Source organism: Cetorhinus maximus, chromosome 2 (assembly GCF_964194155.1).
Source record: "Cetorhinus maximus chromosome 2, sCetMax3.hap1.1, whole genome shotgun sequence".
Lineage (NCBI taxonomy): Eukaryota > Metazoa > Chordata > Chondrichthyes > Lamniformes > Cetorhinidae > Cetorhinus > Cetorhinus maximus.
In genome coordinates, this window is record NC_135880.1 from 223013929 (window position 1) to 223029661 (window position 15733).

General features: G+C 45.9%; 1 protein-coding gene and 1 long non-coding RNA gene across 3 annotated transcripts in view; one reads left to right on the forward strand and one right to left on the reverse strand.

The window, feature by feature from the left end:
- The window catches only part of LOC144671358 (uncharacterized), a 399896-nt gene extending 394995 nt beyond the window's left edge, over window positions 1–4901 (reverse strand). Inside the window, exon 1 of the long non-coding RNA XR_013573918.1 lies at window positions 4860–4901. This is a non-coding gene — a long non-coding RNA (uncharacterized LOC144671358). The remainder of the gene's footprint in view (window positions 1–4859) is intronic.
- LOC144671320 (uncharacterized) overlaps window positions 1–15733 on the forward strand; it is a 95528-nt gene that overhangs the window by 17582 nt on the left and 62213 nt on the right. The window contains exon 1 of one of the 2 annotated variants that reach the window (XM_078533154.1): window positions 11215–11504. The exons of the other annotated variant lie outside the window; for it this stretch is intronic. Coding sequence (XP_078389280.1) covers window positions 11415–11504 — 90 coding nt within the window. The 5' untranslated portion in view covers window positions 11215–11414. Of the gene's footprint in view, window positions 1–11214; window positions 11505–15733 lie in introns of those variants that run through there. 2 annotated transcript variants of the gene reach the window in all.

Here is a 15733-nt window from a genome sequence, read left to right on the forward strand (position 1 = left end):
CCAGGTTTGGGAGAGAGGCTGTGTGGAGTTTTCATTGGCACTGTTGATATTTAATGCTTACATTTCTCCATTCTGGCATTTTAAACTGAAGGCCTTTCTCCCATCAATGAACAAGTGCCCTGTTTGCAAGCCCTTTCCACAGGAATAAAGGCAGCCTTGTTGTTTGACAGGGCTGGGGGAGTAGGGTCACACTGCCTTAGGCAGGGCTACTTCGACAGACAACCCTCAGTCTAAAGCTCCCATCACTGCCAGTTTCTCTCTCTCTCTCTCTCTCTCTCTGTCCCTTGTGCCTTCTCGCTTGCTCTCTCTGTCCTCGCTCTGAGTTTTGTGAAGGCTACCAGGAGTTTAGTCGGTTCTAAAAGGAGCTGCAGAAAAGGTTAGCATTGACTCAGCTCTTTGGATGAGCTTTTGGGAAATGAATTTATGAGAAAATACCCATGGACATCTTAACATCAGAGGAATAACTTAAGGAACATCTGAAGAGAGTGAGAGGTATGCTTTTTCTGTACTGTCTGAATTTTCAGGATATTAACTGCCAAACAGTATTTCTTCATCAAGCATTTTTAATCCTCCTGAAACAGAATTGTTTCTGGGAAATGTAACACCTCTCTGAATCATTACAGAGATTATTCGGCCTGTTCTGAATGTACCGATGCTCGATGTTTATCGAATCTCATTTCCCTGTATTCTTTTTTGTTTCTAATACTCAACTATTTATCCAGTTATAATATTACTCTGCGTGTGTGTGTGTGTGTGTGTATATCTGACGATATCCCCTTGATTTGAAAGCAATTTATTTGAAATGTGACATGATCCAATAGATAAAGGGAAAGATCTGCTTTGCTTTAATGCATGTGGAGGCCAAGGCACATCATCACCCAACAGAGGACTGATTTAAAACTGTAAGCAGCATCTGCCCTTAATGCCTGAAAGCTTGGCATAGAACTAGACTCAACAATGCGTGCCACTAATTCAGGGCAGAAGGTTCCTCTCCTCTATACTATGGACACTGCACCTGACGTGGTACTTGCCTCACTGCAGAGTATCTCACTGGTGTCACTGGGCTGCACAGAATCCATTCTTCACTGCCTCAAGTAACTGAGTGCTACCAGTCTTTTCTCTGATGTTGTGGGGTGAATGGTCTGTGGACTGGGTGCACATTTCTTTGCCTTCCTGCCTGCAAGAACTTGCCTGAGCTCTCCTATCAAACCAATATATATTTGGATATATACCTTAAAATGGAATCATAGGATATTACAGCACATAAGGAGGCCTTCTGGCCCATCGAGTGTGTGCTGGCTCTTCCGAAGAGCAATGCAGTTGGTCCCACTCCCCCATTCTTTCCCCACATCCCACAAATTTTTTCTCCTTCAGATGTTTATCCAATTCCCTATTGAAAGCTCCTACAGACAGGTGATGTATTCCAAATTCTAACCACGCGTTGTGTGTTTTTCCTCATGTCTGCTCTCTGGTTCTTTTGCCAGACTCTACTGTTCATTGGCCCTTCAGCCATTGGAAACTGTTTCTCTTTATTTATTCTATCTAAACCATTCATGATTTTAAACAACTGAATTGAATTTCCTCTGGACCTTCTCTACTCGAAGGAGAACAATCCCAGCTTCTCCAGCCTCTCCATGTAACTCTAATTCCTCATCCCTTTAATCAATCTAGTCAATCTCTTCTGTAACCTCTCTAACCATTTCTATTCTATGAAGCCACTCACTCCTAGGGTTGGATTTCCGCTGCTGGGAGTGGGCCAGAATGGAGGCGGGTGATCAAAAACAATTATTGGTGCCAACAGCAGATGAGCCAGGTCTTCCGCCTCTGATGCTCACCCAGGCGATTTTCATGAGGGCAGAAGAAGAGTGGGATGAGGTTGGGTGGGGAGGGGGGTGGTGGTTGCTAATAAACTCGCTTGCATCAATGATCAGACAAATTAAGACACTTAAAGGAGCTCATTAGGAGCAATTGCCTTTGAATCTTTCCAAAATTTCAAGGGGTCGGACGGCCTTTGGGAGCTGCCTAATGTAAACCAGCTCAAGTGTGGTGAGAACTGGATGAGTGAAAATCACCTTGTAAGTGAAGGTGACTTTGGTAAGTGAAAGTGGCTTTGTGGAGCAGAGGAGACCCACCTCATCACAGGAAAAGGCTAAAAAAACCTCAACAAATTCTTGAGTTCCTCCCCTGTCCCGGGTTCCAGGTCTCTATCTTCCCTCCGAAATGTCTGCATGTTCCATTTTTTCCAAATTTAGAATTTACTGTCCGAAAGGCACCCACAGTGATGACTGACGTAACGAATCAGAGAATGGCCCACATTTTCAACGGACACCCCCACCCCAGCACTAATTGGCCAGCAAACCCACCCCTGACCCAAGTGACAGCTCGCCTCCACCAAAATACCAATACATTTCTACCCCACCCTGGGGCAGGTTTGTGACCCGGATTCACGCCCATCCCCCGATTCCTGCCTCCACCACAAAAACCCGACCCCTACTGTCTGGCACACACTGTTCATCTTCCGCTATACTTCTTGCAGGTTGTCATTCTTCATCCAGCAACCTAGATACAATAATACTACTGCAGGAGGCATTACTTGCAATCCCAATCCAGCCCCAAGCTTTTTTTTATCCTTCCATTGGATGTGAGCATCGCTGGGCCAACATTTATTGTCCATCCCTAATTGCCCTTGAGAAGGTGGTGATGAGCTGCCTTCTTGAACCGCTGCAGTCCATGTGGTGTAGGTACACCCACAGTGCTGTTAGGGAGGGAGTTCCAGGATTTTGACCCAGCGACAGTGAAGGAACGGCGATATATTTCCAAGTCAGGATGGTGAGTGACTTGGAGGGAACTTCCGGTGGTGGTGTTGCCATGCATCAGCTGCCTTTGTCATTCTAGGTGGTAGAGGTTGCGGGTTTGGAAGGTGCTGTTGAAGGAGCCTTGGTGAGTTCCTGCAGTGCATCTTGTAGATGGTACACACTGCTGCTACTGTGTGTTGGTGGTGGGAGCGAATGTTTAAGGTGGTGGATGAGGCGCCAATCAAGCAGGCTGCTTTGTCCTGGATGGTGTCAAGCTTGAGTGCTGTTGGAGCTGCACTCATCCAGGCAAGTGGAGAGTATTCCATCACACTTTTGAATTGTGCCTTGTAGATGTTGGGCAGGCTTTAGGGAGTCAGGAGGTGAGTTACTTGCTGCAGAATTCCTAGCCTCTGACCTGCTCTTGTAGCAACAGCATTTATATGGCTGGTCCAGTTCAGTTTCTGGCCAATGGTAACCCCCCAGGATGTCATTGGTGGGGAATTCAGTAATGGTAATGTCATTGAATGTCGAGGGAGATGGTTGGATTCTCCCTTGTTGGTGATGGTCATTGCCTGGCACCTGTGTGGCAAGAATGTTACTTGCTACTTATCAGCCCATGCCTGAATGTTGTCCAGGTCTTGCTGCAAATGGGCGCGGACTGCTTCACACTGATCACAAACACTTTCCAGCGGGAGATCATTTAGTGAGAAGCTGAGCACTTGCCTCTGGCTGACGTTTCCTCTAACCCGTTGACACTGAGGCTGATTGTTGGGTGCCTGAGTGCTGCCCATTACTGGAACACAGGCTGTGGTGTAAACCTGCTGACTTGGTCTGGGTTCACTCGCACACTGACCTACTGAGGGCAGTCAGGGAGGCAAAACGCAAATCTTTCCCTTTCAGTGACTACCCGTGCAGAGGGAGATGTAAATGTCTCCAAGAGTCTCATTTCTGTTGGTCAACTATCAGTTATATTTTTTCTTTTTCAGGGTTTCCCAAGATTTTCTGTAGTGAATTCACTAGAAAATCATGGTGGTTGGATCGGACCAAGTGGAACGTTGTTGTTTCGAGTGGCATGTTATCCCTGTTTCCATATGATCATCTCTCTAACAGTCCTAATGTAGTCATCAAGTGCAGTTTGTTAAAGGCCAGGCCCTTATTTGTCTTGGTGATAAAGTTCAAACCTTGTTTTAAGCAGCTTGTGAACTTACATCCGTTCATGTAAGTAGTTATTGTGTCTCGTGCTGGTTTGACTTCCTTAGTGATTTTGTTTGTGTTCGAAACTCTTGACTGGTGAATAATGGTGTCTGAGTGTTTTCTTTACTATATTTCCAGATGTTGCTGTAAGGTCAGACTATATTGTTTCCAAGAGATTACCAGAAATACAGCAACTTACATTAAGACACAATTGTATATAAATGTAATGAAATGCCCCAATGTGCTTCACAGAAGCGTTTTCAAACCAAATATGACCTAGAGCCAAATGAGGAGGTATTAGGTCAGATGACCAAAAGCTTGATCAAAGATGAAGGTTTTAAGGAGCGCCTTAAAGGTGGAAAGCAAGGTGGAGAGGTGTAGGGAGGGTATTCCCAACCTTGGGGCCCAGGCAACTGAAGACGCAGTCATCAGTGGTGGAGAGATTAAAATCAGGGATGCTCACGAGGCCAGGCTTAGAGGAGTGCAGATATCTCGGAGGATTGTGAGGCTGGAAGAAATGACAGAGATAGGGAGGGGCAAGACGTGGAAGGATTTGAACACAAGGATAAAAATTTTTAAATCAAGATGTTGCTTGACCTGGGAGCCAATGTAGGTCAATGAACAAAGGGGGTGATAGGGGAATGGGCCTTGCTGTCAGTTCAGACGGGCAGCAGAGTTTTGAATAGCCTCAAGTTTATGGAGGGTGGAATGTGGGAGACCAGCCAGGAAGGCATTGAAATAGTTGAGTCTAGAGGTAACGAAAGCATACAAAGCATATGAATTAGGAGCAGGAGTAGGCCATTCGGCCCCTCGAGCCTGCTCTGCCGTTCAGTAAGGTTATGGCTGATCTAATTGTGACCCCAACTCCACATTTCACCCTCTTGCTTATCAAGAATCTACCTCTGCCTTCAAAATATTCAAAGACCCTGCTTCTACTACCTTTTGAGGAAGACAGCTCCAAAGACTCACGGTCCTCTGAGAGAAAAAAAAGTATGAATGAGGGTTTCAGCAACAGATGAGCAGAGACGGGGTGAAGTCAAGAGATGTTACGAAGGAAATAGACAGTTTCAGTGGTGGCGAATGTAAGATATAAGATTGTTGAAGAAATTTCGGCGAGCGAGTGATCAGCCCATGGGGAGACAGTGGAAGTGGTTGGTATTGATTCATTCAAATACAAATTGGATGCACTTCTTTTGGGAAAACAGCAACTTGGGATGTGGTATTTGAGTAATTTGAGACATGGGGCAGAATTTTTAGGTCAAGGGGTGGGCGCGTGCCCGACCTGATCAGGCGCAAAATCGCGCGACGCCCCAACGTCATCCCGTGCTCACACGATATTTCGGGCGTGCGCAAAAGTCAGAAGCGGGCCCGCCGACAGTTAAGTGGCCAATTAGCTTTATTAAAGTTGCAATTGTCTCCGATTTTTCGTGGTCCGTCAACCTTACGGGCGGGCGCATGGGCCAGCGGACTTTGCATTTTTCATGAAGCCTCATCCAAGGTTTCCATTATTAAATTTAAAAAAATAAAAATCTATGGACAGCTTTTTTATCATGTATATGTTCAGGTGACTTGTTGTGATGCTTGGACATTTTTTCTCCTGATTTTAAAAACTTTATTTAATTGTTTTCAAGTCTTCTCCGCCTTTAGGGAGCTTTCATTCCACGTTCGCCCTTGCCCACTCTTACAGTGCCCACCCTCCTCCAACACCACCCCCCACCGCCGACCCCGGCAGCGCTGAACATTTCAGCGCCCACTTCACACTGGCTGGCCGTTAATTGGCCAGCCAGTGTGAAATAGTGGCCGGACCCACCAACTGTGCCCACCCGCCAACCTAAAGATTCCGCCCATGATGTCTGGTGAGTGTAGTGTAGCTTGTGGGGAAAAGGTGACTTTGGACCTATGATTTCCAAAACTCTCCTCCACCGTGGGTCTCCTAGCCTCATGGCTGGGTCTATTGTAGACTCATTGATGAGATCGATGGCTGTAATTAGTCAACATTCAACAACCTTAATCAGTGATTAATCATTCTCTGATCGGAGGCCATTTGCCCCATCATGCCTGTGCTAGCTCCTGTTAGCCCCCTGTTCCGTAGCCCCTACAATATATTTTCTTCCCAAATTTATTTATCCAAATCCCTTTTGCAAGTTTCTAGTGCCATTCCAGAAATTAAAAAAATTGAATTAAGCCGTTCGCAGAAATTGATGGGCATATTTGTCTACGTAACCAGAGTGACTGCAGCTCAATAACCTTTCAAACTAACACAGTGTTCCAATGTGTGTCGGGCAAGGTGTTTGGCTCATGGGTGAATGGATGGAGGGTATGTGCCTGATGAAGCTGACTCATGGCAGTTCTTTCCTGATTCTGTCTGCAACTGAGTCATTAGCTGGCAACCTAACCTCATGCCTAAAAATACGAAAAGACTTCATTTTTGAGTTTAATTCTTCTGAGCCACTTTCCATCAGTGATGTCATTGGTGCACAGTGTTATTTCCCCTCAATTTCACCGTCTTTTCTCCAAGGTTCTGGCCACATGCCTCTCTCCATCGCCTGAGGAAATGCAGGAAAATCTGGTTCTGCGCCTCACAAGGAGTAATCCCCCTGTCACAAAATCCTTCTCTCACAAACTTGGGTTTGATCGCCAATTTCTATTGATATTGGCCAAGGGAAGACGTCAAGTCATTCATGACCTTAGGCTATAGTAGGCGGAAAACCGGCCTGCCTGCCTCTCGAGGTTGCCATGCCTGGTTACCCAGGATGAGGGCGAAATGCGATACGCCATCCTATAGGCAGAGGCATAACTGAGGCTTATCGTCTGGGGATCACTCTTCAATGTTGGCAATTCGGGCACAGTACCCGAGGGTGTCTGGACTCAATGGAGTCAGCCTTCAAGAAAAGTTGGGGAAAAAAGTGGAGGCGGAAAAACGAGACACAGTTGCTGAATATTTCGGAAGGCATCCAGGCCAGCTGTTGATTTACACTTGGCTCTTCCTAACAGAGGAATTCTCTGTAGTGGCTGCTTTCCATCGGGCCTTTGTGTTCGAGTGGCTACTTTCCAGGGGGAGGCTGTTGTGTCAATTTAACTACTTGTATAACATTAGTGTGGTTTATTTGAAAGGAGGATTTATTAGAAACACTTAATGGAACAGGAGGAGGCCATTCAGCCACTTAGGCCAGAACTTACCTCACAGGGACAAACAGGCCATGCAGAGGAAATAGTCCCTTTAAAATGTGCAGCTGTGTGCCAATCTCACTGCACAGTGCACCAAGTGGGCAGTGCACAGCAAGGGGAGTTAGAGGGAACGCAGCTTAGAGTCATGGAGTTACTTATGACACAGGAGGGGGCCATTCAGCCCATTGAACCACCTCTCTCTCTCTGGGGCAATCCAGTCAGTCCCATTCCCCTCGTCTATCCCTGTAGTCCTGCAAGTTTATTTCCCTCGCGTGCCCATCCAATTTCCTTTTGCAATTATTGATCATCTCCACTTCCAACCACCCCCTTTGGCAGCGAACTCCAGGTCAACTGGAAGAGGAAAGAAGATTGCAGGGCTCGGGGGGGTGGAAAGAGTAGGGGCAGTGAGAGGAACTAGGTTCCTCTTTTAAAGGTTGACATAGGCATGATGGGATAAATGGGCTCCTCCTGTGCTGGCTCATTCTGATTCTATGAACTGGTTAATAAGTTTGTAAGAGGATGAGGGATATGAAGCTAAGGTGAGCAGGTGGAGTTGAGCTACAGATCAGCCATGAGAAACTGAAGTGAATGGCCTCCTCCTGTTCCAATGGGCCAGATTTTAACTCTGTCCAGTTGGGTGCATTTTGATGGCTAAAATTAAAATTTTAAATTAAAAACATTAAAATTCACAGGAGGCTGGGTCGTTGGATTTATTCAAGGAAGAGTTGGACATATTTTTGATAGACAAGGAAGTCAAGGGCATTGAGGGGGGGTGCGGTGCAGGTAGGAAAGTGGAGTTGAGATCAGACCAGATCAGCCACGATCTTATTGAATGGTGAAGCAGGCTCAAAGGGCTGAATGGCCTACTCCTGCTCCTAAGTCCTATGTTCTTAAAATCGGCCCAAATACATTTTTATCTTGGGGTATTTGAAATTTTTTTTCATCACCGCTCACAAACATTAAAAAAAAACACACTATTAAAGAGCCAAATTGGACCAAAATTGATACAGAAGTGTTAAACTATCCTGTGTAGTGAAACAAAAACAAAAATAGCTGGAAAAACTCAGCAGGTCTGACAGCATCTGCGGAGAGGAGCACAGTCAACGTTTCGAGTCTGTATGACTCTTCAACAGAACTAAGGAAATAGAGAAATGTTGATAGAGGAAGGACACTAGGATGGCTTTGTACAACGGTGATGCAGTTAGAGAGATCAAACCATTACCTTGGATGGTCTGCTCATGAGCAGAACCTCAAGATTGGATTACAGCCCGACTGTCATTCACTGAATTGATAACATTTGATCAGTCGACGAGTAAGTTCTTGATTTTACAAATGAATAATTCCCTTTCTTCCTCGCCATTTTGTTTTAATATTGAATTGACTTGATGCTACAGGCTATTGGCTTGAGGGTTGTACCAAACTTGGCCATTATCATGTATTATCCAATAACATTGGCTCAGCCTTAATTCACCCATGCAGAGTAATCCTGATGACCCTTGCCACTGTAGCAATCAATTGTTTCCTTAAATGGCTCCTGGGTTTTTGCCTCCAGGACTTTACATGGAAGTCCATCCTACACGCTGATCACTCTTTGTCTGAAGAGCTTCCTGATATACGTCCTAACACAAGTCATCTCCAGTTAGAACTTGCATATTCTTATTTTTCTTGCTCACTTTAAAGTCGTGATCTAGGTTAACTTTTCTTGTGCCTTTAACAATCTTATCTGTGCTCCCCTAATGCAGGCCTCTTGAGCATTCCAGGTTTTTAATTCCCCTGCCATGAGTGGCTGTACCTTCAGCTGCCTGAGCCCTTAGTTCTGGCACTGCCCCCCACTAAACCTCTCTGTCTCGCTATCTCAAAATCTCTCTCCTCTCTTTAAGAAGCTCCTTTAAAACCGTCCTCTTTGACTGAGCTTTTACTCACCTAATGTGGCTCATTATTAAATTATACTTGATCATCACTACCCTAAAATGCTTTAGGATATTTTGCTTAATTAGAGGTGCTATAAAAATGCAAGGTATTGTTGTTATCTGTGGGGGTTGGTTAGCTCAGTTGGCTATATGGCCAGAGTGTGGTGCAGGATGATGCCAATGACATGGGTTCAATGGCCATAGTGACTGTGGTAGCTCATGGGCCTGCCTCCTTACCCTAGCCCATGTTTGATGCAGAGTACGTGCTGCCTCTCAAGCTTTCTAACCACTTGTCTCTCTCTCCCTCTCTAACAGAGAAAGATGCCTATGGTCCCTGGTGGGCTGTGACCTGTTGTTATCTACCTCTCAGATGTCTCCTTTTCAGGCTGAATGGTCACAGGTTCTGAATGACCACTTGGATGAGGTATCTTAGTTTGTAGCAGGGGGGGGGGAAATTGTACCCCAGCATGAGAGCAAATAGCTGACATTCCTTATCCTCTGAACGGCGTGAGGACAGCGTGGATTAAAGAAAGGCATAAAAACAAAAAACTGCGGATGCTGGAAATCCAAAACAAAAACAGAAACAGAAATACCTGGAAAAACTCAGCAGGTCTGGCAGCATCGGCAGAGAAGAGCACAGTTGACGTTTCGAGTCCTCATGACCCTTCAACAGTTTTGAGTCCTCATGACCCTTCAACAGTTCTGTTGAAGGGTCATGAGGACTCGAAACGTCAACTGTGCTCTTCTCTGCCGATGCTGCCAGACCTGCTGAGTTTTTCCAGGTATTTCTGTTTCTGTTTTTCTTTTAAAAAAAAAAGGCATGTTGCTCGATTACCCTTCTGGCAATTTTCCAGGTTCCATGTGAAAAGGATTGGGCAAATCAGGTGACAAAAGACCAGCGTCATCTTCAGACGCCTTCTGGGAGTTTGTGGTGGGACCCCCATCCCTAAAGCGCAGCGATCTCAAAGCTCCCTGAGTGCTTATTACAGGCCAGCCGCTTCATAAGCTGAATAGTTACAAAGCCTGCCTGTTGGACCTTGTTAACATCACATGATTACATTTACTGTCATCCTCGTGGACACTCCGCTAAAGGCTTTGCTCTGAAGGTTTTACTAAGAGGTCGCCGATGGTCAGAATGGAGTGAATGTGTGTCGGAAAAGTGTCAAGTGCCCGACGCTCAGTCACATTCTGGCTACAGCAATAACTTGCATTTATATAGCACCTTTAACACAGTAAAACATGCCAAAGTGCTTCACCGGAGTGTATATATTCAAACAGAATTTAAACCGAAGCTGTATCGTGAGAGGTAAGGGACAAGTTTCAGGGAGCACTTTAAAGGTGGAAAGAGAGACGCAGAGGCTTGGGCCTGGCCACCAGTGGTGGAGCGGTTAAAACCCGGGATGCTCAAGAGGCCAGAATTGGAGGAGCGCGGAAATCTTGGAGGATTGTGGGGCTGGAGGAGCGGAATCAAAAACTGAGGGAGAAAGGTCAGGAGGGCAAACAGTTAAATCTAGAGGTAAACCACGGAGGGATTCAGCAGAAGTTTATTTCTGTACACATCATCCTCCTGCTCCACCTCCACTTGCAGCTCCGAGGAGAAGCAATACAAAGTTGGATAAAAAAAATCCCAAGTTGTTCATTTGGGGGAAGGGTGGGGGGAGGCAGGGGGAGGCTGGGAGGTGGTGGATAAACCACAACATTAGTAATTGGACCATTCGCAACCCCAGATTGGGCTGAAAAGAGTTAAGAGTTTGCATTTCCAGCCCTGTCATTTCTCTTTCCATCTCTTTGTACACCCACAATGTCCTGTTCCTGTCTCCTGCTCTCTGAAAAATCTCTCCCAACACCGCAGAGGGTGGAGGAGAGAGAGAGAGGGGGAATTATCCACTTCTGGCTCCGTTCAGGTTCCCATTTTAAAACTCAAAGCTGTTCTGTTGCGATATGGAAGACGAGAGAAGCTTCCTCAGCGTGAGATATGGTGGGATGATGAGAGATACCGCAGCTATCAGTCTGTTGATGTGACAGGAAGACGCTGGGAAGTGAAATTCTCGGTCTGTTGTCCAGCTCTGAAGGCAGTGACTTCGGGATCCAGCCGCTGTTTTAGTCATTCCCGCTCTCAAAGTGAGTTGTGTCGTCTGGAAAGCGTTTCAAACATTGCGACACAGCCATCGCCTCACTTTGTCTGTCAGCGTGCTGGAGTTTTTGCTGGGACAAGACCGACAGACTGTGGAGGTATGAACTCTTGGTTGTGTTTAGTTGCCTTGGCACCAGTAAGAGGCAAGTGACCTGCCAGGTTTGTGAGGATTGACGGGACCCTGGCCCCCAGTGAGTGTGATGGGAGCTTGAGATGGAGAATAGAAAACACACTCGAGCAGATTTCCCTCTGAAAGTAATCACCACCTTACTGCCCAACACCAGTGTGCAAGTTATTACCAAAGTAAGTGAAACTGTGTTGAAACAAAATTGACCTGAAAACAAAGAACTGGAAATATTTCAAAATTGTATTTTTAGGACCGAAGTTTCCCCTTCTGTGGCGGAGAATTGGAAAATCTTGAAGGGAGAATAAATGTACTGAGTAGGGAATGGGATGAATTTGGATAACTCTACCAAAGAGCTGGCACAGAGACGATGGGTTGAATGGCCTCTGTGCTGTATCATTCTATGACATCTGAGTATTCCTAAACAAAGGAGGAAGCTTACCTTTTAGGATTGTTGGGAATAGGAGAGGGGAGTAATGCTGTGAAGAGACACAAGGGGAATACGTGTGTAGAATGCCAAACTGCAGTTAGAGCTAAATGATCTCGCTTCACCAAGGGTTTGGAGTCCTGTAACACCTGCTGCTTTTGTTACCTCCAGTCTCGACTATTTCATTACTCTCCACCCTCCATTCACAACTCGGCCACTCGTATCCTCTCTCGCATCAAGCCACGTTTGCAGGGTATCACTGCGCTCGCTGACCTTCACTGGGATTTTTTACTCTGTCGGCTGCATCATTTTAAATGCAAGTTGTTTCCCTTGTACTTGACGCAGGGTATTAGAGGGGCAATAAACCCGACCAAGCATCAGATCGATCGATTCATCAGAATCCGAGTGTATGTTTGTCTGTTTTATCTGTGGGCAATTGATTGTCTATGACACTGGTTAGGCATCATCTGGAATACTGCATCCAGTTCTGGGCACCATATTTGAGGAAAGATGTGGAGGCATTGGACAGAGTACAGAGATTCACAAGAATGATTCCCGGGATAAATAACTGTAGCTATGAGGATAGATTGGCGAGGTTGTGTCTATTTTCCTCGGCGAAGAGAAGGCTGAGAGGAGACTTAATAGAGGTATTCAGGATCCTGAGGGGTATGGACAGGGTAAATAGTGAGAAACTGTTCCCACTCAAGACAACATCAAGAACTAGAGGGCACCGATCCAAAATAATTGGCAAAAGGAGTAAAAGTGATCCAAGGATTTTTTTTTTCACCCAAAGGGTGGTTGGAGTCTGGAACAAAATTCCTGAGGGGTGGTGGAGGCAGGTTTGATCGAGGTATTCAAAAGGGAATTGGATTGCTCCCTAGAAAGAGAGAATGTTCTAGGGTACGTGGATAAGGCAGGCGAGTGGTACGAGGTGGAATGTGCTTGCAGAGAGCCAGTGCAGACTTGATGGGCTGAATGGCCTCCTTCTGCACTATAAAGATTCTGGGCAGAATTTCGCCCTCGGTGGGCGTGCGGGCCCCACCGGCTCGGCGGTGGGCGGACAGCCGACCCCCGCCACCGAAATGGGGCCTGCCGCCATTTTGAGTGGGCGGGTCAATTAAGGCCCACCCAGCGGCCTGCCCGACAGGAAGTGCTATGCGCTATGCGCTTCCTGTGCAGGTGGGCGGGGAGGGAATCCCCAACTGTCAAAGTGCGCACTGCTCCCTGAGGCAAAGTGCTGTCTCAGGGAGATTACTGATAGGTAAGAAAAGTCAAAAAATAGAGAAATATAAAAATTATTAACATGTCCTCCTCATGTGACAATGTCACACGAGATGGGACATGTTAATAAGAAACGCATAACGTTTATTAAATTTTTACAAAACGGACATGAATCTTCATCCCGCCAGTGGATGAGGTTTCAGGTGTGATCAGAAGCCCACTGGGTCTCCTGTCCTGCCCAACAACCTTAAGCTTGGACGGGCAGGTATTTAACAAGGTTAATGAGCCTGCCAATGGCCTCAATTGACCATTGACAGGTCAGCGGGCGGACAGTTGATTTCACTGTCCGCCCACCTTCCTAAAAATTTAAATGGACCAGGATGACGTCGGGGATTCCTCCCAATGTCATCCCGTGTCACTTTCCCCTCGGCGAGCGGGCCCCGCCCCTAAATCACCGAGGGGAAAATCCAGCTGTCTGTGAATTTGAAAATTGATTCTGATTGGTTCATGTGGCTGTAATTATTTATGGGGCTGCTACCTTTATGAAAAAGTGTTATGGGCAAACATTTTATTTTTTTCAATATTTCTGATCTGTGGGAAAATCGAACAGATGAAGCTTGTGTGCATTTCTATAGCACCTTTCACAACCTCAGGATGTCCCTAGTGCTTTGCAGCCAATGAAGCACTTTTGAAATGTAGTCACTGTTGTAATGTAGGAAACAGAGCAGCCAATTGGCGCACAGCAAGATCCCACTAACAGCATTGAGATGGCAATCTGTTTTTAGCGATGTTGATTGAGGGATAAATATTGACCAGGACACTGGGGAGAACTCCCCTGCTCTTCTTCTAAATATTACCGTGGGATATTGTACGTCCATTTGTGAGGGCGGATGGGGGCTCAGTTGAATGTCTCATCTGAAAGATGGCACTGACAGTGCTGCACTCCCTCAGTACTGCGCTGTAAGTGCCAGCCTGGATTTTGCGCACAAGCCTCTGGAGTGGGACTTGAACCTTCAGATTCAGAGAGAGAAAGTCCTGCCAACTTCGTCACAATGTAATATTATGAGGACAATAATCGTGCTCACTCCCCTCCCCAAAAACGAAAAAGAAAATGTTTTATTGCGCATTTTTCATCCAGGTGAGAACCCCTTTAACATTTTCACTGAGTGAAAACACTTTCTCATGCGTGTGTTGAATTAGACTGGAATTGAGTGATGGGGGGTTACGCACTCAGGTGGCATTAATATCCCGCCTGTATAGGAACCACACCCGCAACTTTAAGATCCCGAAGGTGTCAGGTGTTCTCAATCCCGGCAACCTCCCACCCGCTGCAGTTTTTACAGCTGCAACAACATCACATGGGGAATCAGAAATTCCAATTTCTCCCTTGTCTTCCCACCCACCCTGAATTAAATCGAACATCGGTTTGAAGGTCACTTTATGCTACAAGCTGGATTTATACAGCTGCAGCTCACTGGCGGAACAAGCAGTTTCTCGGTCCCAACCGTATACTTAATGATGAGTTGCTTGACATTATTTCTATAATGATGTTTGTGTAACACGAGAGCATTAGACTGTTCAGCATAAATATTTATGCAATAGGCCTTGCAAGAATGGAATACTTTGAGGAGTTGGGATTAGTTCTATACGCACAGTCGTCATGCCATAAATTCCATTGATGCTGAGAAATTGAATGAATCTTGAACGGTGAGGCCCAATGCATAGTCCTTAGTCTTTGGCAGAATTTGCAATAAGGTGGAGAATTCCAATCTTTAGCAAGCACTAGTAACATTTCGGTCATTTCTGTACAGAGAGAATTGTGCTAATGGGTAATTAAAAATCCCCGGAAGCTACCCCTGTGTGTGTTTGATTACCACCTTCCAGCGTACGTCATCGTTTTTCTGACTGCCCTTCTGTGCATTCCACCCCCAGAACCTCCCACCCACTCCCCTGGAATTCCCTCCCTCAACCTCTTAACCTTCCACTTTCCCTCCCCTTCCCCCTTTCAAAAGAAAGAAAAGCGTGTTCCTGTAGAGTCTCTTTCACAACCCCGGGATATTCCTCTACCAACACCACCGAAAGAAAGGGCCATTTTCTCATTGCTGTTTGTGGGAGCTTGCTGTGTACCAATTGGCTGCCGCATTTCTATACGTTCAACAACAGTGACTACACTTTAATGGAAGTAAGTCATTGGCTGTAAAGCATTTTGGGACTTCCTGAGGCCGTGAAAGGTGCTATATCAATGCAAGTTCTTTTAGTGTTTTGCTACCTATACAATAACTGTACTTCATGGCAAGACTGGTGAAATAGGCGATAAGAGTATACAGTCCGTCAGTGAGAAACACGTGGCATTGTTAGAGGTAAATGTTCGTAGAAGATGGTTTAAAGGGCAGTGAAATAAGTTAATAATGCTAACGTTTCAGACAGGACCCAGGTAAAAATCTCATCGTAATTTATATGAATGATTTTATTTTGTCTCGACTCTCTGGAGTGAGTCTAAAATCCCCGGCCTTCTGATTCTGAGGCCAGGTTGAGTCACTGCCAACGCCAAAACAGGCTTCAGAAACAAGGAAGGGAAAGTTTGACGGAATCTTGCTCGAGATACCGCACATGGTGTGACATTATTAAGGTCGCTCCTTGTTTGCTGATTGTCTCTTTGAGTTAACAGAAACTGGGAGCCGTGCCTCTGTAAGCTGCCCAGAAATTTGGCTGCCTCGTTTCTGTGCAGGCTCTGTGTGCTTTAAACAATTCCAAGTGTGT